Raw genomic sequence first — 26,717 nt, 5'->3', positions numbered from 1 at the left:
AGAACATGAAATGTGTTTTTGTGTGTAAATGTGCCTCAAAGTTATGACGAAAAGGAACTCTGCGTTCGTTAGTATTATATTACATTCATCTGTTTTTACTCGGGGAATAGCATGCACCAGTGACTTAGACTGGTTTAACAAGGTGGTAATTATTAACAGCAATAATCCACATATGAAAACACAGTTTCAGTCCTCCACAGGAAGGTATTTCATTCTCTTCCTCCCCATGTCCATTCAGTCGCTGCAAGAGTGAGGTAGCTATATCAACATCATGGAGAAAGAGCATATTTTGTAGTATGAGCCATATGAATTGACCTGTAGATGTCACATTGTCCTCTCACTCAGTCGGGCGACAGAGAGGGGATGTAGGCTACAGTTTAATAGAGAGGTCAGAGAGATTAGTTCAGGGGACATGTGGGTCATTGAGAATGGGCGAGGGCCAGAGCCTTGCTGGGGGAACAGACTGGACAGAGAACAGCAGGACCAGAATATCCATCCTACCAGGCTCCTGGCCCGGCCCAGACGTCCAGTCAACACCATCACCTGGCAACATGGCTCCTGCTCAGCACTCCACCAGGACAGGGTGAGTCTGGCCACCGAGCCCTCCTCTTAATCAACAGCAGAATGGACTGAAGCCGGACCTCCCCCATATCCCAACTGAAAAACACGTCAAACTCTGTTCAATGAGTCCCACGGTGAGAACATGAGAGAGAAGAGCTGTAAGACCTGAGCATCTGTTCACCTCTTTGACACTAATGAATGTTAAGTAGGTTAGCCGGTAGTGTGCCACCGTCCCAGAGGTCATTGTGACCGGGGTGGCAGAGGGATGCTGGCTTTGTGTCCAGCCACCCGGTGAGGGGCCGAAAATGGCTGGAACGCTAACTCCTGCTCACACAATCACCAGCGCCGATGGTAGCCATATTGATCCTCTGTGCTACCAGATTAAAGTATAAAGAGAGCTCTGTCTTGCCAGTGGGGGTCCCTTCTGACTCCCAGAGGTCACTTCGGGGTCATGGAGCCCTTGCAGCCCCCTGACCCACAACAAAACGTGTACACACACCAGAGGCAGGACACAGACCTTGCAGGGATGAACCCTATTAAACAGGACCGGTTGGATGATCACATTCAGCTCTCATTATAGCTGACCCTGGGCTTTCTCTTTTGGATCTGGCTGCTCTCTGGTTTTGTCTCTAATTTTAACCTGGTCCGGTCCATGCTGGGGAGCTAACTCTGCTCTTTTGTGTGGCCGTCATAGGTTTGCTATGTGCATGATTGTCTTCTGAACCCGATCTCCTCGTCCGCGGTGCCATCTTGCGTCGTATAATGGTCTCATTGTTTTCCGACACCTGTGGTTCCTCCGGTGCGCGCTTAGTGTGTTGTTCTTGTCCTTTGTGTTGCTATGGTAGTCCTTTGTGTTGCTATGGTAGTCCTTTGTGTACAACATTGCTAAATTGAGTGTGCGACATTGCTGAATTGCTGCGGCGTGTATTTACAATATTATTTTGCGTTTGTCTGTAGTTCTATCTGTAGTATCAGTTCTCATGAGGCTTGTTGTGTGTGTGTGTGTGTGTGTGTGTGTGTGTGTGTGTGTGTGTGTGTGTGTGTGTGTGTGTGTGTGTGTGTGTGTGTGTGTGTGTGTGTGTGTGTGTGTGTGTGTGTGTGTGTGCTCCCTAATGCAATCATATGTCCCTGTATTGGCCCTTTATTGCTGACCTCAACAGGATGCTCTGATCAGGATGCTCTGATCAGGATGCTCTGATCCCTGGTTCTCTGTTCGCTGTGCTGCAGCCTTGATTAAACGTTGATGAAATGCCTATTATTGTACGCTGGCTCACAGAGAGGGTGTAATCAGGGGAAAGTGAATTAATAAAACATCCCGTCTCGTACTCAGGAGAGGAGAAAGGGATCCCCTGAGAAACACAGGCAGATGGCCACAAATCTGAGAGGACAAGGGAAAGTGGGATGGGAGAAAGCGAGGGTAGAGAGGAGACAGAGAGGGTAGAGGGAGCGAGACCAGCCACCACTTTGGCGATTAGCCCTTAATTGGTAATTTGATCTCCCCTTTTCCACCTACTCGTTATTGATAAGCTCCCATCATATTTCCCCTTTTGACTGCCCCTGGACTAGCAAGTCAGCATTTCCTGCCCTCTGAGGCCAGGAGCCTGGCAACCCACGCTGCGGCCGTGCAATGGTAAACAGCGCCCCCCCCTGGCAGGAAGTGCCTGAGGTCGGTGGAGAGGAGGGGTGGGGGGCGTCCTTGAGACACAAGCTAGTGGAAACTCCATCTGCCAGGAATCTACCTAATCTCATCATCTGAATTGGACAAGGAAAAGGGAACGCCAATCACTTTAGACAACCCTCAACCGGATTATGTGTTTTGTGATGACGGATCAATGATGATGAAATGGCATCAAAAAGGAAAGCGGTCAAAATCACTGCACCGCAGTGCTAAGGCGCCACTACAGTTTAGGGTTTGATCCCAGGCTGTGTCACAACCGGCTGTGACCGGGAGCCCCATAGGCCCAGGGCCCTCCAGGGTAGGGGAGGGTTTGACCGTTGGGGCTTTCCTTGGCTCATCGTGCTCTGGCGACTCCTTGTGACAGGGTCGGGCGTCTGCGAGCTGACTCCGGTCGTCAGTCGAACAGTGTTTCCTCCGACACGTTGGTGCGGCTGACATCCGGGTTAAGCGAGCAGTGTGGTAAGAAGTAGTCGGCCAGGCGGGTCATGTTTCAGAGGACTCCACCTTCACAATCGCCTCTCCTGAGCCCATTGAGGCGTTGCAGAGATGAGCCAAGGGACCTAATTCAGGGAGGAAACAGGGTATAAAAAAATATGCTTGTGGACATACTACCCTGAACACGCTTGTTAGTGATTAGTGGTTAGTGGTTAGTGCTGGGACTGGAGACCGCCTGGGAATACCAGGTGCCGGAAGCTACAAAAAAGAGAGTAATAAATAAATAATATAAACGTAAATTATGAAGAGGATAGATTGATCAGATTGGAATGACCCCACTTCCCTGCCATGTTCCCTGGGGTGTAGTTTTACACCATTAATATGACATGTAATTACTGTCTGTGTGCCCTCTTGCCCTCTGGCTCAACTCTCATGTTTAGTAACAGGCTCAGGGCTCAGGGCTTCTCCCAGCAGCACAGTTCATGACTGGGAATGAGCTCTGGTCCTTATTCATCACAGCACTGTTCTGGCAGTCTGGTGAAATAGGACATATTTGGTAGCTGAGCAAAAGGAGTCTGGGTAAAACACTATGCACTATACATCCCCCTTTCCTCTTCCTGTCCTCCTCTTGTCCTCTCTTTTCTCTATTCCCAGTGAGATTTGCAATTATCACCAACTCACAATTCCCTCATCCACAGCCATGCCATCCTCTGGTGTGTAAATGTACTGGGTTTCACATTCAATGTGTAACAGTCCTGACCTATTTATGTTAGTTTTTATGTGTTTATGGTCAGGGCATGTGTTTTGGGTGGGCAGTCTATGTTATCTGTTTCTATGTTGGTTTCGGTTTGCCTGGTATGGCTCTTGATTAGAGGCAGGTGGTTTGCATTTTCCTCTAATCAAGAGTCATATTTAGGTAGGGCATTCTCACTGTTTGTTTGTGGGTGATTGTCTCCTGTGATGTCTTCGTTATGTTAGATGTATTCACTTTTGGAGCTGTTTGGCTGTTCGTTCGTTTCGATGTAACGTTCCTGTCCGTGAGTTTACGTTTATGTATGTGAGTTTATGTTCAGGTTCCGTTCTACGTCGTTTTCTTATTTTGTAGTTTTGAAAGTGTTTTGTTTTGTTTCGTGTTACCATCTTTCATCGTTGTTCATAAATAAAGATGGCATATTTCCCTGACTCCGCATATTGGTCTGAAGATCCTTCTCTCCTCACCTCATCTGAGGATGAGGAAAGCGACAGCTATTACAGAATCACCCACCAAAATACAAAGACCAAGCGGTATGGGAATGCTAAACGGAGTAAGGGACAGAAGAAGGAGCAATGGACATGGGACGATGTATTGAATGGAAAAGGTGTCTATACATGGGAGGAGATCCTAGCAGGTAGAGATCGCCTTCCATGGGAACAGCTGGAGGCACTTAGGAGAGCGGAGGCTACCGGAGAGAGGAACCGGAATTATGAGGGAACGCGTCTGGCACGGAAGCCGAAAAAGCCCGTGAGTAACTCCCAAAAATTTCTTGGGGGGGGGCTAAAGGGTAGTGGGCCAAGGGCAGGTAGGAGACCTGCGCCCACTTCCCAGGCTAACCGTGGAGAGCGGGAGTACGGGCAGACACCGTGTTACGCAGTAGAGCGCACGGTGTCTCCTGTACGTGTGCATAGCCCGGTGCGGGTTATTCCACCTCCCCGCACTGGTAGGGCGAGATTGGGCATTGAGCCAGGTGTCATGAGGCCGGCTCAACGCGTCTGGTCTCCAGTGCGTCTCCTCGGGCCGGCATACATGGCACCTGCCTTACGCATGGTTTCCCCGGTTCGCCTGCATAGCCCAGTGCGGGCTATTCCACCTCGCCGCACTGGCAGGGCGACCGGGAGCATTCAACCAGGTAAGGTTGGGCAGGCTCAATGCTCAAGAGAGCCAGTACGCCTGCACGGTCCGGTATTTCCGGCGCACTAAGCCACCTGTGCGTCTCCTAAGTCCTGTACACACTGTCACTTCTCCCCGTACTAGTCCTGAGGTGCGTGCCCTCAGCCAGGTGCCACCAGTGCCGGTACCACGCACCAGGTATAGAGTACGCTTTGAGAGTTCAGTGTGCCCTGTCCTTGCTCCACGCACTAGTAGGAAGGTGCTTATCATTAGCCCGGTGCCTCCAGTTCCGGCACCACGCACCAGGTCTACAGTGCGCCGTATACGGCCAGAGCCATCCGTCTCCCCAGCGCCATCTGAGCCATCCGTCTCCCCAGCGCCATCTGAGCCATCCGTCTCCCCAGCGCCATCTGAGCCATCCGTCTCCCCAGCGCCATCTGAGCCATCCGTCTGCCAGGAGCCTGCAAAGCCGCCCGTCTGCCATGAGCCTGCAAAGCCGCCCATCTGCCATGAGCCTACAGAGCCATCCGCCAGACAGGAGCCGCTAGAGCCGTCAGCCAGACAGGATCTGCCAGAGCCGCCAACCAGACAGGATCTGCCAGAGCCGCCAACCAGACAGGATCTGCCAGAGCCGCCAGCGAGCCATGATCAGCCAGAGCCGTCAGAGAGCCATGAGCAGCCAGAGCCGTCAGAGAGCCATGAGCAGCCAGAGCCGTCAGAGAGCCATGAGCAGCCAGAGCCGTCAGAGAGCCATGAGCAGCCAGAGCCGTCAGAGAGCCATGAGCAGCCAGAGCCGTCAGAGAGCCATGAGCAGCCAGAGCCGTCAGAGAGCCATGAGCAGCCAGAGCCGTTAGAGAGCCATGAGCGTCGAGAGCCGTCAGAGAGCCATGAGCGTCGAGAGCCGTCAGCCTGCCATGAGCGTCGAGAGCCGTCAGCCTGCCATGAGCGTCGAGAGCCGTCAGTCTGCCATGAGCGTCGAGAGCCGTCAGTCTGCCATGAGCGTCGAGAGCCGTCAGCCTGCCATGAGCGTAGAGAGCCGTCAGTCTGCCATGAGCGTCGAGAGCCGTCAGCCTGCCATGAGCGTAGAGAGCCGTCAGTCTGCCATGAGCGTCGAGAGCCGTCAGCCTGCATGGACCTGCCAGAGCCGTCCAAACAGGACCTGCCAGAGTCCTTCAGCCGGGATCTGCCCCTTGTCCCGGTGTTGCCCCTTGTCCCGGTGTTGCCCCTTGTCCCGGTGCTGCCCCTTGTCCCGGTGCTGCCCCTTGTCCCGGTGCTGCCCCTTGTCCCGGTGCTGCCCCTTGTCCCGGTGCTGCCCCTTGTCCCGGTGCTGCCCCTTGTCCCGGTGCTGCCCCTTATTCCAGTGATGGTCCTTATCCTGGTGCTGCCCCTTGTTCTGGTGCTGCCCCTTGTCCCGGTGCTACCCTTTGTCCCGGTGCTGCCCCTTGTCCTGGTGCTAGCTGTTTATTTAGGGGAAGGTAGTGTTAGGGTGGGCATTAGAAGGGGTAGAAAGAAGAGGGGAGTGACTATGGTGGTATGGGGACAGCGTCCTGAACCGGAACCACCACCGTGGTCAACTGCCCACCCGGACCCTCCCCTGGACTTTGTGCTGGTGCGCCCGGCGTTCGCACCTTGGGGGGGGGGGTACTGTAACAGTCCTGACCTATTTATGTTAGTTTTTATGTGTTTATGGTCAGGGCATGTGTTTTGGGTGGGCAGTCTATGTTATCTGTTTCTATGTTGGTTTCGGTTTGCCTGGTATGGCTCTTGATTAGAGGCAGGTGGTTTGCATTTTCCTCTAATCAAGAGTCATATTTAGGTAGGGCATTCTCACTGTTTGTTTGTGGGTGATTGTCTCCTGTGATGTCTTCGTTATGTTAGATGTATTCACTTTTGGAGCTGTTTGGCTGTTCGTTCGTTTCGATGTAACGTTCCTGTCCGTGAGTTTACGTTTATGTATGTGAGTTTATGTTCAGGTTCCGTTCTACGTCGTTTTCTTATTTTGTAGTTTTGAAAGTGTTTTGTTTTGTTTCGTGTTACCATCTTTCATCGTTGTTCATAAATAAAGATGGCATATTTCCCTGACTCCGCATATTGGTCTGAAGATCCTTCTCTCCTCACCTCATCTGAGGATGAGGAAAGCGACAGCTATTACACAATGTGTAATTAGTGACAACAAGGTCATTGTGTCCTAGCCAAGGCATTCACAATTTATGGGGAAATTGGTCGTTGTCCATCTCCTGGTAATTATTCAGAAGGGCTGCCATTAATGGCTGAGCATATTGTGGTGTGTTTTTCTAATAAGTTGACTTATTTAAAGATATTGTTCGATATAATGTCTGTCATCATCTGTAGAGGTGATGTTCATTGTTGCACAGAGCAGGAGAGGCCCATACATACAAAGGAAACTTGTCACTCCAGGTCTTGGAGATGGGTAGACCCGATGCTGCCCTGTCACTCCAGGTCTTGGTGATGGGCAGACCCAATAATGCCCTGTCACTCCAGGTCTTGGAGATGGGCAGACCCAATACTGCCCTGTCACTCCAGGTCTTGGAGATGGACAGACCCAATACTGCCCTGTCACTCCAGGTCTTGGAGATGGACAGACCCAATACTGCCCTGTCACTCCAAGTCTTGGAGATGGGCAGACCCAATACTGCCCTGTCACTCCAGGTCTTGGTGATGGGCAGACCCAATACTGCCCTGTCACTCCAGGTCTTGGTGATGGGCAGACCCAATACTGCCCTGTCACTCCAGGTCTTGGAGATGGACAGACCCAATACTGCCCTGTCACTCCAAGTCTTGGAGATGGGCAGACCCAATACTGCCCTGTCACTCCAGGTCTTGGAGATGGGCAGACCCAATACTGCCCTGTCACTCCATGTCTTGGAGATGGGCAGACCCAATACTGCCCTGTCACTCCAGGTCTTGGTGATGGGCAGACCCAATACTGCCCTGTCACTCCAAGTCTTGGTGATGGGCAGACCCAATACTGCCCTGTCACTCCAGGTCTTGGAGATGGACAGACCCAATACTGCCCTGTCACTCCAGGTCTTTGAGATGGGCAGACCCAATACTGCCCTGTCACTCCAGGTCTTGGTGATGGGCAGACCCAATACTGCCCTGTCACTCCAGGTCTTGGAGATGGGCAGACCCAATACTGCCCTGTCACTCCAAGTCTTGGAGATGGGCAGACCCAATACTGCCCTGTCACTCCAGGTCTTGAGATGGGCAGACCCAATACTGCCCAGTCACTCCATGTTCTGGAGATGGGAAGACCCAATAGTGCCCTGTCACTCCAGGTCTTGGAGATGGGAAGACCCAATAGTGCCCTGTCACTCCAGGTCTTGGAGATGGTCAGACCTGATGCTGTCCTGAACCTCCAGGTCTTGTTGATGGTCAGTCCCAATACTGCCCTGTAGCCACTTGCAGCATCAAAGCATGGATAATTTCCCATCTTGAGAGCAGACTGGCACAAGCAGGCACAGGTCAGGAAGGTCCACCACACAGCTCTCAAAGGGGGGCTGGGGGTCAGAGCAGTCCTCTCACAAGGCAAGTTCCATTGTACTCCTCCTTCTGAGGCCCTTGTGCCCCGTCACCTACTCCGGTGTGGGGTTATGGCCCATGAATGAGGGGTGAGCCCCTGGAGCTGACTCGGCGGCTCTGGGAGCTGCCACCCGCTGCAAAGAGAGATGGATGAGCTCCACTGGTGACTGCGGCTGGGTTTCCGATGGGGATGTGCGCACGTCTCTTGGTGATTGATGAGCTTAACATAGTGCCCCATGCCCCATGGGTCAGACTGATGGACACACCCAGACACTGTGCTGTCCATCCAATGGAGCCGAGCTGGTAAAAGAAGGGCTGTTAAGTCACACATGGACCAAAAAGTGTCAAACCAAAAGCAGTCTGATAACTGAACAGATAGAGCAAAGATGTGTTTGAATGGACACATTACAATTGGCTATCACTATGATGAAGTGTCCAGTCTGTGCTACAGTAGAGCCCCACTGCTGGAGACTGGAGTAGTGGAATAGTGGTACAGACCAGCTCATTATAGAGACAGAGGGGCAATTGATGCACCAGGAGGGGTTTCACAGGGATGTCTATGGAGCTCTCTCTGTCTGTCTCTGTGTCTGTCTCTGTGTCTGTCTGTCTCTGTGTCTGTCTGTCTCTGTGTCTGTCTCTGTGTCTGTCTCTGTCTGTCTGTCTGTCTGTCTGTCTGTCTGTCTGTCTGTCTGTCTGTCTGTCTGTGTCTCTGTCTCTGTCTGTCTCTCCGTCTGTCTGTCTCTGTCTCTCCGTCTGTCTGTCTCTGTCTGTCTGTGTCTCTGTCTCTGTCTCATTGGTTTGTTTGCTCTAGCCATTGTTATTGGCCGGGCCACACTGAGTGATATAGATAGTCTTCCTTTGAAAGCAGTTCATCTCAACACTCTCTCCATCAGCATTAGTTCATCTAAAGTTGATACATTTGTCTTGGTCTACAATAGTGTTTCTGTACTTTTTCTGAATTCTTTACAATTGAGAAATGACCTGAAAGGATTGGATGTTGAATGTTCCTTTCTGTCAGGTTTAAGAATGGCCTGAGATGATTTTGTATGCCTTGTTGTGTGTGTTCGTGTGTTGTGCTCACTGATGTCTGTTGTCCTGTCTGTTTTCCAGGCACCTTGTTATCTGTCCTTTGCCAGTAAGGCCATCTTGTGGGACCGAGGACTCTACCACTACACAGTAAGTGCCAAAATACAACTCTAACTATACACAGCACATGTACAGCTATGTAGAGTAATAAAACCACAATCTTTATAAGGTGCACAAACACTGTTACATTACACATAAAAATACAAAAACTGCACAAATTCACACATACACACAGGCATGCATAAAACACACCCGCAAACAAATACACACAGACGCACGCACCCACACACACACACAAACACATGCTTGTCCCCACCCCTCCCCTTCTCTCTAAAGAGCTCTGTGAGTAGTTGTGCCACAATTAACTGTGGAGTTGCCATGGGGACAGCAGAGTTGTGTGGGCCGGCTTCCTGTCTTGGCCTCTGGTTAAACAAACAAGTGAAAAGGGGGGACAAAGACGTTCGCTGGTCCTTACAGCCTCATTTACATCTTCAACTGCCTTCAGCACTTCTGTATTCACCAAGTTTATCAGCCCGGCATCACCCTGCTCTCATTCTCTCTCCTCTCTATGCACTGGAAATACCTGATAAATCATCGGGGTGTAACGAGTAACGGTAAACAGCTCCTGTCTGACGGTGACAATTCAACTCCACACTGAACTTTATGGGCCGTCCCAATCCAAACAGGCCCATTGGACAGGCCAAGCAGATGAGAGGCTGTTGAACCAGTGGTCCGCCACTCAGCCGATGCTTCCGATCTCCCACTACCGTCACCCAGGACACGATGCTTCCGACCTCCCACTACTGTCACCCAGGACACGATGCTTCCGACCTCCCACTACCGTCACCCAGGACACGATGCTTCCGATCTCCCACTACTGTCACCCAGGACACGATGCTTCCGACCTCCCACTACTGTCACCCAGGACACGATGCTTCCGATCTCCCACTACTGTCACCCAGGACACGATGCTTCCAATCTCCCACTACTGTCACCCAGGACACGATGCTTCCGATCTCCCACTACTGTCACCCAGGACACGATGCTTCCGATCTCCCACTACTGTCACCCAGGACACGATGCTTCTGATCTCCCACTACTGTCACCCAGGACACGATGCTTCCGATCTCCCACTACTGTCACCCAGGACACGATGCTTCCGATCTCCCACTACTGTCACCCAGGACACGATGCTTCCGATCTCCCACTACTGTCACCCAGGACACGATGCTTCCGACCTCCCACTACTGTCACCCAGGACACGATGCTTCCGATCTCCCACTACTGTCACCCAGGACACGATGCTTCCGATCTCCCACTACTGTCACCCAGGACACGATGCTTCCGACCTCCCACTACTGTCACCCAGGACACGATGCTTCCGATCTCCCACTACCGTCACCCAGGACACGATGCTTCCGATCTCCCACTACCGTCACCCAGGACACGATGCTTCCGATCTCCCACTACTGTCACCCAGGACACGATACTTCAGACCTCCCACTACTGTCACCCAGGACACGATGCTTCCGATCTCCCACTACTGTCACCCAGGACACGATGCTTCCGATCTCCCACTACTGTCACCCAGGACACGATGCTTCCGATCTCCCACTACTGTCACACAGGACACAATGCTTCCGATCTCCCACTACTGTCACCCAGGACACGATGCTTCCGATCTCCCACTACTGTCACCCAGGACACGATGCTTCGGATCTCCCACTACTGTCACCCAGGACACGATGCTTCCGACCTCCCACTACTATCACACAGGACACGATGCTTCCGATCTCCCACTACTGTCACCCAGGACACGATGCTTCCGACCTCCCACTACTGTCACACAGGACACGATGCTTCCGACCTCCCACTACTGTCACCCAGGACACGATGCTTCCGACCTCCCACTACTGTCACCCAGGACACGATGCTTCCGATCTCCCACTACTGTCACCCAGGACACGATGCTTCTGATCTCCCACTACTGTCACCCAGGACACGATGCTTCCGATCTCCCACTACTGTCACCCAGGACACGATGCTTCCGACCTCCCACTACTATCACCCAGGACACGATGCTTCCGATCTCCCACTACTGTCACCCAGGATACGATGCTTCCGATCTCCCACTACTGTCACCCAGGACACGATGCTTCCGATCTCCCACTACTGTCACCCAGGACACAGGGAGTACCGAGACAGTAGGCTGCAGAATGCACACGGACACAAACCAACCACAGGTGCTCAAACAAGAGCACTGGTTCTAAGATAGGTTATTTATACACATGGGTGTTTACAGAAGGAGTTAGCTGTCAGTTTAACAGTTCCAGGATCTGTCTTGTATAGTGTTCTGTTGTCTCAGGCTCTGCCAGTGATTGCAGTAGTATTGCCCTCTCTGCATACCAGGGCCTGGTGCTGCTGAATCAGTGTAACCAGTGACCACACCGTTGGACTAACACTGATCATTATGCCAAGACGTTATGTCAAAGCTGGCATGGAAATTGTTCTTATTGTTCTATTCTACCAGATCTATTCAACACTGTTTTCAAAGGAAGACTATCTCTACCACTCAGTGGGACCCAGCCAATAACAATGGCTAGAGCTTTGTACTGTTGTGTTGGGGTAGTGGGCCTGTCGTGTTGTTGCGTTGGGGTAGTGGGCCTGTCGTGTTGTTGTGTTGGGGTAGTGGGCCTGTCGTGTTTTTGCGTTGGGGTAGTGGGCCTGTCGTGTTGTTGCGTTGGGGTAGTGGGCCTGTTGTGTTGTTGCGTTGGGGTAGTGGGCCTTTTGTGTTGTTGTAGTGGGCCTTTTGTGTTGATGTGTTGGGGTAGTGGGCCTGTTGTGTTGTTGTGTTGGCGTAGTGGGCCTGTCGTGTTGTTGCGTTGGGGTAGTGTGCCTTTTGTGTTGTTGTGTTGGGGTAGTGTGCCTTTTGTGTTGTTGTGTTGGGGTAGTGGGCCTGTTGTGTTGTTGTGTTGGCGTAGTGGGCCTGTTGTGTTCGGGTTATGGGCTTGTCGTGTTGTTGCATTGGGGTAGAGGGCCTGTTGTGTTGGGGTAGTGGGCCTGTTGTGTTGGGGTAGTGGGCCTGTCGTGTTGGGGTAGTGGGCCTGTTGTGTTGGGGTAGTGGGCCTGTCGTGTTGGGGTAGTGGGCCTGTCGTGTTGGGGTAGTGGGCCTGTTCTGTTGGGGTTATGGGCTTGTTGTGTTGGGGTAGTGGGCCTGTTGTGTTGTTGTGTCGGGGTAGTGGGCCTGTTGTGTTGTTGTGTTGGGGTAGTGGGCCTGTTGTGTTGGGGTAGAGGGCCTTTTGTGTTGTTGTGTTGGGGTAGTGGGCCTTTTGTGTTGTTGTGTTGGGGTAGTGGGCCTGTTGTGTTGTTGTGTCGGGGTAGTGGGCCTGTCGTGTTGTTGCGTTGGGGTAGTGGGCCTGTCGTGTTGTTGCGTTGGGGTAGTGGGCCTGTCGTGTTGTTGTAGTGGGCCTTTTGTGTTGTTGTGTTGGGGTAGTGGGCCTGTTGTGTTGTTGCGTTGGGGTAGAGGGCCTGCTGTGTTGTTGCGTTGGGGTAGTGGGCCTGTTGTGTTGTTGCGTTGGGGTAGAGGGCCTGTTGTGTTGTTGCATTGGGGTAGTGGGCCTGTTGTGCTGTTGTGTTGGCGTAGTGAGCCTGTTGTTGTGTTGGGGTAGTGGGCCTGTCGTGTTGTTGTGTTGGGGTAGTGGGCCTGTTGTGTTGGGGTAGTGGGCCTGTTGTGCTGTTGTGTTGGGGTAGTGGGCCTGCCGTGTTGTTGTGTTGGGGTAGTGGGCCTGTTGTGTTTTTGTGTTGGGGTAGTGGGCCTGCCGCGTTGTTGTGTTGGCGTAGTGAGCCTGTTGTGTTGTTGTGTTGGGGTAGTGGGCCTGTTGTTGTGTTGGGGTAGTGGGCCTGTTGTGTTGTTGTGTTGGAGTAGTGGGCCTGTCGTGTTGTTGTGTTGGGGTAGTGGGCCTGTTGTGCTGTTGTGTTGGGGTAGTGGGCCTGCCGTGTTGTTGCATTGGGGTAGTGGGCCTGTTGTTGTGTTGGGGTAGTGGGCCTGTCGTGTTGTTGTGTTGGGGTAGTGGGCCTGTTGTGTTGGGGTAGTGGGCCTATTGTGCTGTTGTCTTGGGGTAGTGGGCCTGCCGTGTTGTTGTGTTGGGGTAGTGGGTCTGTTGTGTTGTTGTGTTGGGGTAGTGGGCCTGTTGTGTTGGGGTAGTGGGCCTGTTGTGTTGTTGTGTTGGGGTAGTGGGCCTGTTGTGTTGGGGTAGAGGGCCTGTTGTGTTGGGGTAGAGGGCCTGTTGTGTTGTTGTGTTGGGGTAGTGGGCCTGTTGTGTTGGGGTAGTTGACCTGCCGTGTTGTTGTGTTGGGGTAGTGGGCCTGTTGTGTTGTTGTGTTGGGGTAGAGGGCCTGTTGTGTTGGGGTAGTGGGCCTGTTGTGTTGTTGTGTTGGAGTAGAGGGCCTGTTGTGTTGGGGTAGTGGACCTGTCGTGTTGTTGTGTTGGGGTAGTGGACCTGTTGTGTTGTTGTGTTGGGGTAGTGGGCCTGTTGTGTTGTTGCGTTGGGGTAGTGGGCCTGTTGTGTTGTTGCGTTGGGGTAGAGGGCCTGCTGTGTTGTTGCGTTGGGGTAGTGGGCCTGTTGTGTTGTTGCGTTGGGGTAGAGGGCCTGTTGTGTTGTTGCATTGGGGTAGTGGGCCTGTTGTGCTGTTGTGTTGGCGTAGTGAGCCTGTTGTTGTGTTGGGGTAGTGGGCCTGTTGTGTTGGGGTTATGGGTTTGTCATGTTGTTGCATTGGGGTAGTGGGCCTGTTGTTGTGTTGGGGTAGTGGGCCTGTCGTGTTGGGGTAGTGGGCCTGTTCTGTTGGGGTTATTGGCTTGTTGTGTTGTTGTGTTGGGGTAGTGGGCCTGACGTGTTGTTGTGTTGGGGTAGTGGGCTTGTTGTGTTGGGGTAGTGGGCCTGTTGTGCTGAGGTAGTGGGCCTGTTCTGGATGGTGGATGTGGGGTTAGGAAGACGAGTTGGCGGGCCACTAGTACTACTTCAGGGGCCTGAAAAGCAAAGCAGGGTCATTTTCTCTCAGTGAAAGTAGACAGTTGCTCTGAATGCTAAGCTGCATCTGAGCCTGGCTTCTGACACGAGCTGATAATCAGATTTACTCTGCTGAATCCGCTGGACTCCACAATGCGCTCCACTGTCATCCCCCCTCTGCCCCCCACAAACCTCCCCCAACCCCAAACTTCTCCTCTACCAGAGCAAAGCTAATTACACCCCGCAGAAACACAAATCTCCATGATTTAAAAAGTCACTCTTTTTCATGGGTTTAACCTTGTTAGAGCCTAAGCCTGGCTTTCTTATACGCCAGGCTCTCTGTGAGGAATTCTCTGTTCCTCCTCTAGACAGACACACACAGGACAGAAACACACTTCTGTTTCGCCTCGAGTCGTCTCCCTGTCAGTGGGTTCACTCAGAAAAAGTGCAATTAAGTGTGTGTGAGTGTGAGCCTGTGTGTAAGCGTGTGTGTTAGCGTGTGTGTGTTTGGAGGGGTCGAGAGCGCACGCCGGCCTCTCCTCTGCAGGCCATCTGGGACTCTGACTAATAGACTTCCTACATTCATCTTCTAGTGCTTGTACATCCCCATCAGGGAGCTGTTGACCACAAACAGGCCCGTAATGACATTATCCAGGGCTGGCTTTGGGTTGGCTGTTCTGTGTGAGGCCGGCGTGTGGGCTGCCTGATGCCAGGAGGTCAGGCTGTTTCCTGGGGCCCTGCAGGAGCCCAGAGGACTCCTAGGTGTAGTCATAGGCTCCACTCTGTTGCTCTGAGAAGATCAATCAGGATGGAGTGAGCCGTCAGGGTGTGTCAGGGTGGGTGTGTCAGAGTGGGAGGCTGCTTAAAATACCAATACTGAGTGAACCTCATCATGGTTGAGTAAAATCATTTTAGTTATACAGGTGTGACAAATGTGTGTGTACAGTTGTGTGTATCTGTTACCCAATTAAGAGACCAGGACATCTACAGCTTTGGGGGTCATGTACACCCCCCCCCCCCAAAAAAAAACATGTTTAATGGAGAGGTAGTACAAGCGGGAGTTAGAAGGTAAGGCATGTGTGTGTATGTGGGGTTGTAATGGCAGGGTCCTGCCGTAAAGGGCGTGTTGAGACCTGCCCTCTGACGGTCTGACACGTTGTGGGCTGGATGACACCCTTCTCACCTCATAAAGCTCTTCAGTGGGCGGGAGTGTGGGGAGATAGAGGGAGTGAGGAAGAGGAGTGAGGAGGAGGGCGTGCTCCTGGACCTTTGTTCTCTTGTTCTTCTTCCTCACTTTTCTTTTCTTCACAAGAATGCAAATGTGTAAACCCTCAGCTCAGAGGAGAGGGAATGAGTGTAGATGGTGGAGGGATTTAAGGCTGATCCTGCCTGTGTGAGTCACATGAGTCACAGACAGTCAGCATCTCTTTTTCTGTGTCTGAGGGGTACTGAGGGCTCATCTCCACACACCCCCTGGCATGCTGTGTGTGTGTGTGTGTGTGTGTGTGTGTGTGTGTGTGTGTGTGTGTGTGTGTGTGTGTGTGTGTGTGTGTGTGTGTGTGTGTGTGTGTGTGTGTGTGTGTGTGTGTGTGTGTGTGTGTGTGTGTGTGTGTGTGTGTGTGTGTGTTCATGCCTGCTTCTGTGGTTGTGTGTTTTTGTGTTAAGGGTTAAGGGATAGGTGAAAGACGAGGTGAACTTTGTTTAGGTGTCTCAGATGTAGCCGGGAATCCAAGACAAATAAATGTCCTCTCTCCGTGTGTGTGTCAGTGGGTATTTTATTACATTTGGGTGTTTGTTCTCTAAAGGCCAGAGAGGGAGTGAATTAGTCCCTGGCACTGAGTCTGTGGGCTGAGTAATGTCCCCTGGCTGGCGTGCAGTGGGTAGCGCGGCGTGTGCAGCCCCATCCCCCCACAAGTTTAATATTGACCGTCCCGCCTGCTTTTATCTCAGCACGACCCATGTTTAAATAGCAATAGGACCATGTCCTGTGTGCTCAAAGAATCTTTATCATCCTCACAGAAGTGTGTGGGTGTGTGTGTGGGTGGGTGGGTGGGTGGCTGGGTGTGTGTGTGTGGGTGGGTGGGTGGGTGGGTGGCTGGGTGTGTGTGGGTGGGTGGGTGGGTGGCTGGGTGTGTGTGTGTGTGGGTGGCTGGGTGTGTGGGTGGCTGGGTGGGTGGCTGGGTGTGTGTGGCTGGGTATGTGTGGCTGGGTGTGGGTGGGTGGGTGGCTGGGTGTGTGTGGGTGGGTGTGTGGGTGTGTGGTCAAGACAGGTAAATTAAAGAAGGCAGGGAGAGGTTGAATCTTTCTCCTGCTGTGTTGAGAATGCATGTAGCCTGAGATCTGTTCTTCAGACACAAGGGGGCACTGAAGTTGACATGCATTATTTGAATTGTCTGTACGTTGGCGATCACGTTTAATTAATGCTGTGATACTCCTTCATGTTGCATGTGGAGAATGACTTTATGTTGCTTTATTTACAGTATTTGGAAACTGGGATTTTATTTAAATGATCGAAAACAAAATACATCTGATCTTTCTTTCTCTCTCTCCCTGCCCCACACTATGTTTTTGATGTCCCTTTCAGGACCACACTATGTTTTTGATGTCCCTTTCAGGACCACACTATGTTTTTGATGTCTCTTTCAGGACCACACTATGTTTTTGATGTCCCTTTCAGGACCACACTATGTTTTTGATGTCTCTTTCAGGACCACACTATGTTTTTGATGTCTCTTTCAGGACCACACTATGTTTTTGATGTCCCTTTCAGGACCACACTATGTTTTTGATGTCTCTTTCAGGACCACACTATGTTTTTGATGTCCCTTTCAGGACCACACTATGTTTTTGATGTCTCTTTCAGGACCACACTATGTTTTTGATGTCTCTTTCAGGACCACACTATGTTTTTGATGTCTCTTTCAGGACCACACTATGTTTTTGATGTCTCTTTCAGGACCACACTATGTTTTTGATGTCCCTTTCAGGACCACACTATGTTTTTGATGTCCCTTTCAGGACCACACTATGTTTTTGATGTCCCTTTCAGGACCACACTATGTTTTTGATGTCCCTTTCAGGACCATACTATGTTTTTGATGTCCCTTTCAGGACCACACTGTCCGTGATGGACGTCCTTCTCTGTGTCCTCGTTTCCTGGTTCACATGAAGGCCTGTCCTGCAGACCTCAGACCCCCACGTTTCCTATCCAGAAACCCGAGGCCACGTCCTCCTCGCCAGGAACCGACACAACAAAGACAAGCCCTTAGCGGCCTGAAGACGCATTCATGTGCAGGTGAGCCACAGCAAAAGCATTCCTGCTGCTTAGACAATACAATATACTGTACAACAACAACATACAAGATAAGAAATAGTTTATTAATCCCACAATTCTTCCTCAGTGATTAATAAAGTATGTCTTGTTAATCTTATCTTCAGAGACAGATAACCTTGTGGTATCATAGGGCATTGTTGCTTTTGACCCCACACCGTTGCTCATTAGGGAACTAGGTCTCAGTGTTAAGAGCATTGGAGGTAACCACCTGGGCCTTCGTTAGTCCTTAATCCGTCCCTCGAACCACTTTGTTAAGGCCTAATCCCTCTCTTTCGGCTCTGGGGAGGAAGTGTCCATAGCGCCGCCCTCCTGGTGGTCCTCTGCTAGGGTGTTAGCCAATGAAAGGCTGTGCCAGCATACCTGCCGCTCCTTTCAGAGCCCTGCCTCTGATGTGAAGGCATTTGTCCACCCCTCTCGCCAGGGCCATAGCCACACTACAGCACATGGCTTTGAGATGAGTGTGAGGAGCCAAGGGGGAACCAGGGGGATTGGGGTGTTTCTCTGCTCTGGAATTGGGTTCTAAAAACCAATTATTCTACCATATGGTGGTCGGCATCAACACAATCGTCCCTGACCCTGGTCCCTGAGGGAAACGTGCTGTGCGGTATTAGCGGGAGGGGGTGTGTGTAGCTGTGTGCCCCTGACACATGTCATTCATATACAGGCATACACACACATACACACACACACGCACTTCATGTGTGTGTAACAGATGGGAAGTGCAGGGCATTGTGAGAGGAGAATAGTGCAGAAATGTGCTCTCCTCCAGTGCAGCTCTCTGTATCCCCCTGCTACCGCTGACTCCTCTCTGTCACACAGACCCCCAGGAAACAAGAGTGCATTGTCTCACAACCCCCCGGCCCCGCAGAGAAAAAAGGAGTGTGCATAGGCAGAGAGAAAGAATAGAGAGAGGGGAGATGGAAGAGGGCCGGTGTCGGCTGGAGCTGATGTTTGTGGAAGGGATCTGAGAGGGGGATGAAAAGAGGAGTGTGGGGAAGAGAGAGAGTGGCTGAGCAGAGAGGAGAGAGTTCCCAGGTAGTGTGAAGTTCAGATTCAGGAGCAGGACAAGAGGAGTGTGACAGAGTAGAGGTATAACAGATGTCTTCTAGGAGATACAGACATCTTAATCAGGATATTCTAATGCTGCTCTCAGGAAAGGAGGATAAGCTGCCAAGATGCAGGATTTGGATCAGTTAATTGATATGCGGGTGGAATGTCGTAAAATGAATGACAAATCATGATGAGTCAAGTTTTTATAAATAGCCCTGCCTCCAGTACTGGGTATCATTCTGAATATATAATATTAAGATGGGAATTGGGCAGCTGGTCCAACAGGTTGGGGTTTCTTCAGCCTTTGTTAGAGCACTGACCCACACAGCAGGGAAAACAGTGTCTGCTCCAGGGCTCACTAAAGTGGGAAAGAAAATGTCACTGGCAGGTATTGGCAGAGACGCCTTTGAGCTGTAAAAGATGATGAATACCATTTATAGATGACCCTCTCTGAGGACCCCACATGTTAACTATTCACCACCATTCTTTGTCAGAACTGAACAATGCCCAATGCATAAAGTTAAAAGCTTGTATCCCCAGCATACCCCTTGCCTAGGTTGAGACAGTCTCTGACAAGACAGTATCATCGTAAATTAGACTAATCAAAATCTGTATTGAATTTAATACAGGAGAGGAAAATGCACCCCCCCCCCCGGGCATATCTGCTTGTGTAATGTATTTACCCTGTCTATTGCAGACTCCAGGAGCCTGCAGCACTGCAGCACCACCAGAGGGAGGCGCTTAGCTGTTGTTGTTCCCTGTGTTCCAGTGCCAGTCTCTCCCTCTCCCAGCAGAGCCTCCCCTGAGCTCCCAGTCTGCCCAAGTCCAACATCCTCTACTGTCACTGACTCTGGGCAGCAGGGGACTGGATCCAACCCTGCTCCAGCCTCAGCCCTACCTCATGTCCATACTCAGAAAGGAGAGAAGGAAACAGAGGATGGTGTTGAAGAGATGGATGAAGGCACTTCGGCTTCCTCAGGGGCCTTCCGCCCTCTAAGGCCAGACCAGGAGCCCAATTCTGGTCCTGAGGACATAGACCCCTCAGTCTCTCCAGTCCCTAGTGTCTGTGAGGGTTCTCTCTCAGACTTTAGCCGCCCACCATCCAGCCAGTTCAGCCGAAGCACAGACCTGGGTAGTGGCCGGAGCAGTCCTCTATGTGGTATTGTACCTACGCTGCTTTGAGACAATTGAAGTGAAATGTATTCAAAGCTGTTGCATTCCCCATGGGCTAATTAGTTGTTTCATAAATGTAGAAATTCATAATTACTGTAACTGTTGTACACTACCACTGTTCAAAAGTTTGGGGTCACTTAGAAATGTCGTTGTTATTTAAAGAAAAGCACATTTGTTGTGCATTAAAATAGCATCAATTGATCAGAAATACAGTGTAGACATTGTTAATGATGTAAATGAATATTGTTGCTGGAAACTGCTGATTTTTTTATGGAATATTTACATAGGCCCATTATCAGCGACCATCACTCCTGTTCCAGTGGCACATTGTGTTAGCTAATCCAATTTGATCATTTTAAAAGGCTAATTGATCATTAGAAAACCCTTTTGCAATTATGTTAGCACAGCTGAAAACTGTTGTTCTGATTTAAAGAAGCAATAAAACTGGCCTTCTTTGGACTAGTTGAGTATCTGGAGAATCAGCATTTGTGGGTTCGAAGGCTCAAAATGGCCAGAAACAAAGAACATTCTTCTGAAACTCGTCAGTCTATTCTTGTTCGGAGAAATGAAGGCTATTCCATGCGCGAAATTGCCAAGAAACTGAAGATCTCATACACTGCTGTGTACTACTCCCTTCACAGAACAGCGCAAACTGGCTCTAACCAGAATACAGTAGAAAGAGGTGTTGGAGGCCCCGGTGCACAACTGAGCAAGATGAAAAGTACATTAGAATGTCTAGTTTGAGAAATAGACACCTCACAAGTCCTCAACTGGCAGCTTCATTAAATAGTACCCGCACAACACCACTCAACGTCAACAGTGAAGAGGCAACTCTGGGATGCTGGCCTTCTAGGCAGAGTTCCTATGTCCAGTGTCTGTGTTCTTTTGCCCATCTTAATCTTTTCTTTTTATTGTCCAGTCTGAGATATGGCTTTTTCTTTGCAAACTTTTGAATGGTAGTGTAGGTGATCGAAATCCTTAAATATTCTGTGATTTTGTACACAGACTTGAATGTTTAATTGTAGCCAAGGCTTGCTTTCCTATCATTTCAAATGGAAGGATAATTATTCCATATATCTTTTTTTCTTTTTACAGCGAATCTGAGTGACCTGGACTCAGAGGGTGGCTCTCCTCTCTCCCAGCACGGCTCCTCTTCCATGTCCCTGTCTGCTCTGGCCTCCTGCACCCCACAGGACCCCCCAACACACCAGCCCCCAAACCCAGCGCCTCACCACCCTCTACACCATCCCCTCCCTCACCAGGCCCAACACTGCCCACCTGACTGGACCACCACGGAGCCCCAGACAGGCCATGTCCTCCCACCCTACCCAGACCCATCCCTGGACCCCAACCCAGACCCTACTACCCTAGCTTTCCCCTCAGACACCTGGCAGTCCTGCCCCAGCCCACAGTGCAGGATAACTCCCCGACCAGGGTCAGGGTTAGGGTCAGGTTTGACCTCATCTCCTGTGGTAGTGGAGAGGCAGGACTGGACATCACACCGCTGGTCCATCCTTCCCCCCATCTCTCCTGTCAGAGGTGAGGAATGATCCCTGCTTGTCCCATATGGGCCGTTCACAGCCTCCTTCCCAGCCCTCCCAGCCTTCTTCCCAGAATCCCTCCCCGCCCAGCAGCAGCCAACACTGGTGCCCCTTAGCTAGCGCCACAGGGCTGATTGTCCACAACATGGCTGGACATCTTCCCTGGTACAAAGAGACGGCAGCCAACAGACAACAGAGGAAATCAAAGCCTGGCTCTATAGAGACATCCTCCTCGGATCAGATGCTCCTGTCCCCATCGCCGGTCTGCATTGTGAGGGTCTGCTGTCAGCCCTGTTTTGTTTCCCCTCATAATAAATAACGCAGAAAGCTTTTCTTTTTCCTTTAAAGCAGCAATAGAAAGAGGATTCTTTTGATGAAGAGCTGGTACCGTTTGATTCCCAGTTCAAAGGCGCGCGAGGCCCCTTCACAATAGGAGGGAGTGGGGGGTTCCCTGCCTCGTGTGCCGTCCCCACTCAGCCGCGGCTTCCCCGCGTTCTCTCCATTCTCCCGGTCGCTGAAAGGGAGACGTGTAGCCGATGGTCATAAATCCACACTGACCACCGCACGCTGACGGGGGAAACAGTTAGAGCTACGGTCCACAATAGAATATAGCGGCTTTCCGTCGCAGCTAATTTACCGTTTAGAATAGAGATAAAGGACGGGGCCACTGACATCTGACTTTTATGGGGGACTTTATGAAAGACTATGAAAAGAGAGCAAACAATTGGGAAATTGTGTAGGGATTTTCATTCTCTAACAGAGGTATTGAGAAGGCGTCTGCGCTCTTCTGAGGTCCTTTCTACTGATTAGTGTCGGTTCCAGGTGCGTAGGAGTCAAAATAAGAATACTGAAAGAGATTTCGACCAGCACACTGTTGAAAAAAGGAATACATCCAAAACTGAGGCTTGAATGTAACATAAATATGTTTATTAGAACATCATGGTGCCCCAGAAATCAATCAAGTGCATAAATGAAAGATGAAAAAAAACACAACCATTCCCGGCCTTAGGGCTTTCCTCACTGTAAATAGTCGGCACACACACCTGGCTTCTATAATAGCATATGTCTCATGATCAAGAAAGAAAACATCACAAATCTATAAATCGGTACCTTGTACAATAGACTGCGTTATGTACATTTTATACAGAATATACAAAAGCAAACAGAGAAATATCATAAATCATTGCTTTTACATATACATTGTGACCATTTCTCTCATAGATATCTACAGTTCTATATGGTGGCACACTGTTCTCTATGGGGAGATACAGCTATATGGTGATACACTGTTCTCTATGGGGAGATACAGCTATATGGTGATACACTGTTCTCTATGGGGAGATACAGCTATATGGTGATACACTGTTCTCTATAGGGAGATACAGCTATATGGTGATACACTGTTCTCTATAGGGAGATACAGCTATATGGTGATACACTGTTCTCTATGGGGGATACAGCTATATGGTGATACACTGTTCTCTATGGGGAGATACAGCTATATGGTGATACACTGTTCTCTATGGGGGATACAGCTATATGGTGGCACACTGTTCTCTATGGGGAGATACAGCTATATGGTGATACACTGTTCTCTATGGGGGATACAGCTATATGGTATTACACTGTTCTCTATGGGGAGATTGTAACGGCAGATTTCCTCCTCTTCGTCTGAAGAGGAGGTGTAGGGATCGGACCAAGACGCAGAGTGGAAAGTGTCCATAATTTAGTATAAAATTAACTGAACACTACAATGAAACAAATGAACAAATAGAATCCAACCGAAAACAGTCCCGTGTGGCACGAATACTGACACGAAAGACAAACACCCACAAAAACACACGTGAAACCCCGGCTGCCTAAGTATGATTCTCAATCAGGGACAACGATTGACAGCTGCCTCTGATTGAGAATCATACCAGGCCGAACACACAAAACCCCAACATAGAAAACAACACATAGACAACCCACCCAACTCACGCCCTGACCATACTAAATAAATACAAAACAAGAGAAAACAGGTCAGGAACGTGACAGAGATACATCTATATGGTGGCACACTGTTCTCTATGGGGAGATACAGCTATATGGTGATACACTGTTCTCTATGGGGGATACAGCTATATGGTGATACACTGTTCTCTATGGGGGATACAGCTATATGGTGATGCACTGTTCTCTATGGGGTGATACAGCTATATGGTGATACACTGTTCTCTATGGGGAGATACAGCTATATGGTGATACACTGTTCTCTATGGGGAGATACAGCTATATGGTGATACACTGTTCTCTATGGGGAGATACAGCTATATGGTGATACACTGTTCTCTATGGGGAGATACAGCTATATGGTGATACACTGTTCTCTATGGGGAGATACAGCTATATGGTGATACACTGTTCTCTATAGGGTGATACAGCTATATGGTGATACACTGTTCTCTATGGGGAGATACAGCTATATGGTGATACACTGTTCTCTATGGGGAGATACAGCTATATGGTGATACACTGTTCCCTATGGGGAGATACAGCTATATGGTGATACACTGTTCTCTATAGGGTGATACAGCTATATGGTGATACACTGTTCTCTATGGGGAGATACAGCTATATGGTGATACACTGTTCTCTATGGGGAGATACAGCTATATGGTGGCATGCTGTTCTCTATGGGGAGATACAGCTATATGGTGATACACTGTTCTCTATGGGGAGATACAGCTATATGGTGATACACTGTTCTCTATGGGGAGATACAGCTATATGGTGATACACTGTTCTCTATGGGGAGATACAGCTATATGGTGGCACACTGTTCTCTATGGGGAGATACAGCTATATGGTGATACACTGTTCTCTATGGGGAGATACAGCTATATGGTGATACACTGTTCTCTATGGGGAGATACAGCTATATGGTGATACACTGTTCTCTATGGGGAGATACAGCTATATGGTGATACACTGTTCTCTATGGGGAGATACAGCTATATGGTGATACACTGTTCTCTATGGGGAGATACAGCTATATGGTGATACACTGTTCTCTATAGGGTGATACAGCTATATGGTGATACACTGTTCTCTATGGGGAGATACAGCTATATGGTGATACACTGTTCTCTATGGGGAGATACAGCTATATGGTGGCACACTGTTCTCTATGGGGTGATACAGCTATATGGTGATACACTGTTCTCTATGGGGAGATACAGCTATATGGTGGCACACTGTTCTCTATGGGGAGATACAGCTATATGGTGATACACTGTTCTCTATGGGGAGATACAGCTATATGGTGATACACTGTTCTCTATGGGGAGATACAGCTATATGGTGGCACACTGTTCTCTATGGGGAGATACAGCTATATGGTGATACACTGTTCTCTATGGGGTGATAGAGCTATATGGTGATACACTGTTCCCTATGGGGAGATACAGCTATATGGTGATACACTGTTCCCTATGGGGAGATACAGCTATATGGTGATACACTGTTCTCTATGGGGAGATACAGCTATATGGTGGCACACTGTTCTCTATGGGGAGATACAGCTATATGGTGATACACTGTTCTCTATGGGGAGATACAGCTATATGGTGATACACTGTTCTCTATGGGGAGATACAGCTATATGGTGATACACTGTTCTCTATGGGGAGATACAGCTATATGGTGATACACTGTTCTCTATGGGGAGATACAGCTATATGGTGATACACTGTTCTCTATGGGGAGATACAGCTATATGGTGATACACTGTTCTCTATGGGGAGATACAGCTATATGGTGATACACTGTTCTCTATGGGGAGATACAGCTATATGGTGATACACTGTTCTCTATGGGGAGATACAGCTATATGGTGATACACTGTTCTCTATGGGGAGATACAGCTATATGGTGGCATGCTGTTCTCTACGGGGCAGTCGCAGAGCAAGTCACTGGTTCATTTATTTCACACAGAAATAAATGTAGAATAAGAATTTGTTCTTAACTGACTTGCCTAGTCAAATGAAGGTTAAATTAATTGAATTATAAAATAAAAATATTTCACCCAGATGTAGACAGACCCAGGTTTTGGTGAAAACATTTCAACATTTTACAATTCTAAACTCAGCAAAAAAAGAAATGGCCCTTTTTCAGGACCCTGTCTTTCAAAGATAATTTGTAAAAATCCAAATAACTTCACAGATCTTCATTGTAAAGGGTTTAAACACTGTTTCCCATGCTTGTTCAATGACCCATAAACAATTAATGAACATACACCTGTGGAACGGTCTTTAAGACACTAACAGCTTACAGACAGTAGGCAATTAAGGTCACTGTTATGAAAACTTTGGGCACTAAAGAAGCCTTTCTACTGACTGAAAAACACCAAAAGAAAGATGCCCAGGGTCCCTGCTCATCTGTGTCAACGTGCCTTAGGCAAGCTGCAAGGAGGCATGAGGACTGCAGATGTGGCCAGGGCAATAAATTGCAATGTCCGAACAGTGAGACGCCTAAGACGGCGCTACAGGGAGACAGGACAGACAGCTGATCGTCCTCGCAGTGGCAGACAACGTGTAATAACACCTGCACAGGATTGGTACATCCGAACATGACACCTGCGGGACAGGTACAGGGTGGCAACAACAACTGCCCGAGTTACACCAGGAACGCACAATCCCTCCATCAGTGCTCAGACTGTCCGCAATAAGCTGACAGAGGTTGGATTGAGGGCTTGTAGGCCTGTTGTAAGGCAGGTCCTCACCAGACATCACCGGCAACAACGTCGCCTATGGGCACAAACCCACCGTCGCTGGACCAGACAGGACTGGCAAAAAAGTGCTCTTCACTGACGTGTCGTGATTTTGTCTCACCAGGGGTGATGGTCGGATTCGCATTTATCGTCAAAGGAATGAGCGTTATACCGAGGCCTGTACTCTGGAGCGGGATCGATTTGGAAGTGGAGGGTTCGTCATGGTCTGGGGCGGTGTGTCACAGCATCATCGGACTGAGCTTGTTGTCATTGCAGACAATCTCAAAGCTGTGCGTTACAGGGAAGACATCCACCTCCCTCATGTGGTACCCTTCCTGCAGGCTCATCCTGACATGACCCTCCAGCATAACAATGCCACCAGCCATACTGCTCGTTCTGTGTGTGATTTCCTGCAAGACAGGAATGTCAGTGTTCTGCCATGGCCAGTGAAGAGCCCAGATCTCAATCCCATTGAGCACATCTGGGACTTGTTGGATCAGAGGGTGAGGGCTAGGGCCATTCCCCCCAGAAATGTCCGGGAACTTGCAGGTGCCTTGGTGGAAGAGTGGGGTAATATCTCACAGCAAGAACTGGCAAATCTGGTGCAGTCCATGAGGAGGAGATGCACAACAGTACTTTATGCCGCTGGTGGCCACACCAGATACCGACTGTTACTTTTGATTTTGACCCCCC

General features: G+C 49.9%; 1 protein-coding gene across 2 annotated transcripts in view; it reads left to right on the top strand.

Annotated features, from left to right (window-relative positions):
• The first annotated feature begins 239 nt into the window (after positions 1–239).
• The window catches only part of LOC129838530 (uncharacterized), a 58,567-nt gene continuing 32,089 nt past the window's right edge, over positions 240–26,717 (top strand). Inside the window, exons 1-5 of one of the 2 annotated variants that reach the window (XM_055905569.1) lie at positions 240–583; positions 9,195–9,260; positions 17,288–17,471; positions 19,258–19,719; positions 20,829–21,272. In XM_055905569.1, the coding sequence (XP_055761544.1) occupies positions 413–583; positions 9,195–9,260; positions 17,288–17,471; positions 19,258–19,719; positions 20,829–21,272 (1,327 nt within the window). In that variant the 5' untranslated portion in view covers positions 240–412. Of the gene's footprint in view, positions 584–9,194; positions 9,261–16,429; positions 17,472–19,257; positions 19,720–20,828; positions 21,273–26,717 lie in introns of those variants that run through there. The other variant, XM_055905570.1, reaches the window with a different exon arrangement.

Source organism: Salvelinus fontinalis, chromosome 39, assembly GCF_029448725.1.
Source record: "Salvelinus fontinalis isolate EN_2023a chromosome 39, ASM2944872v1, whole genome shotgun sequence".
Lineage (NCBI taxonomy): Eukaryota > Metazoa > Chordata > Actinopteri > Salmoniformes > Salmonidae > Salvelinus > Salvelinus fontinalis.
This window is presented reverse-complemented; position numbering and strand designations above follow the sequence as displayed.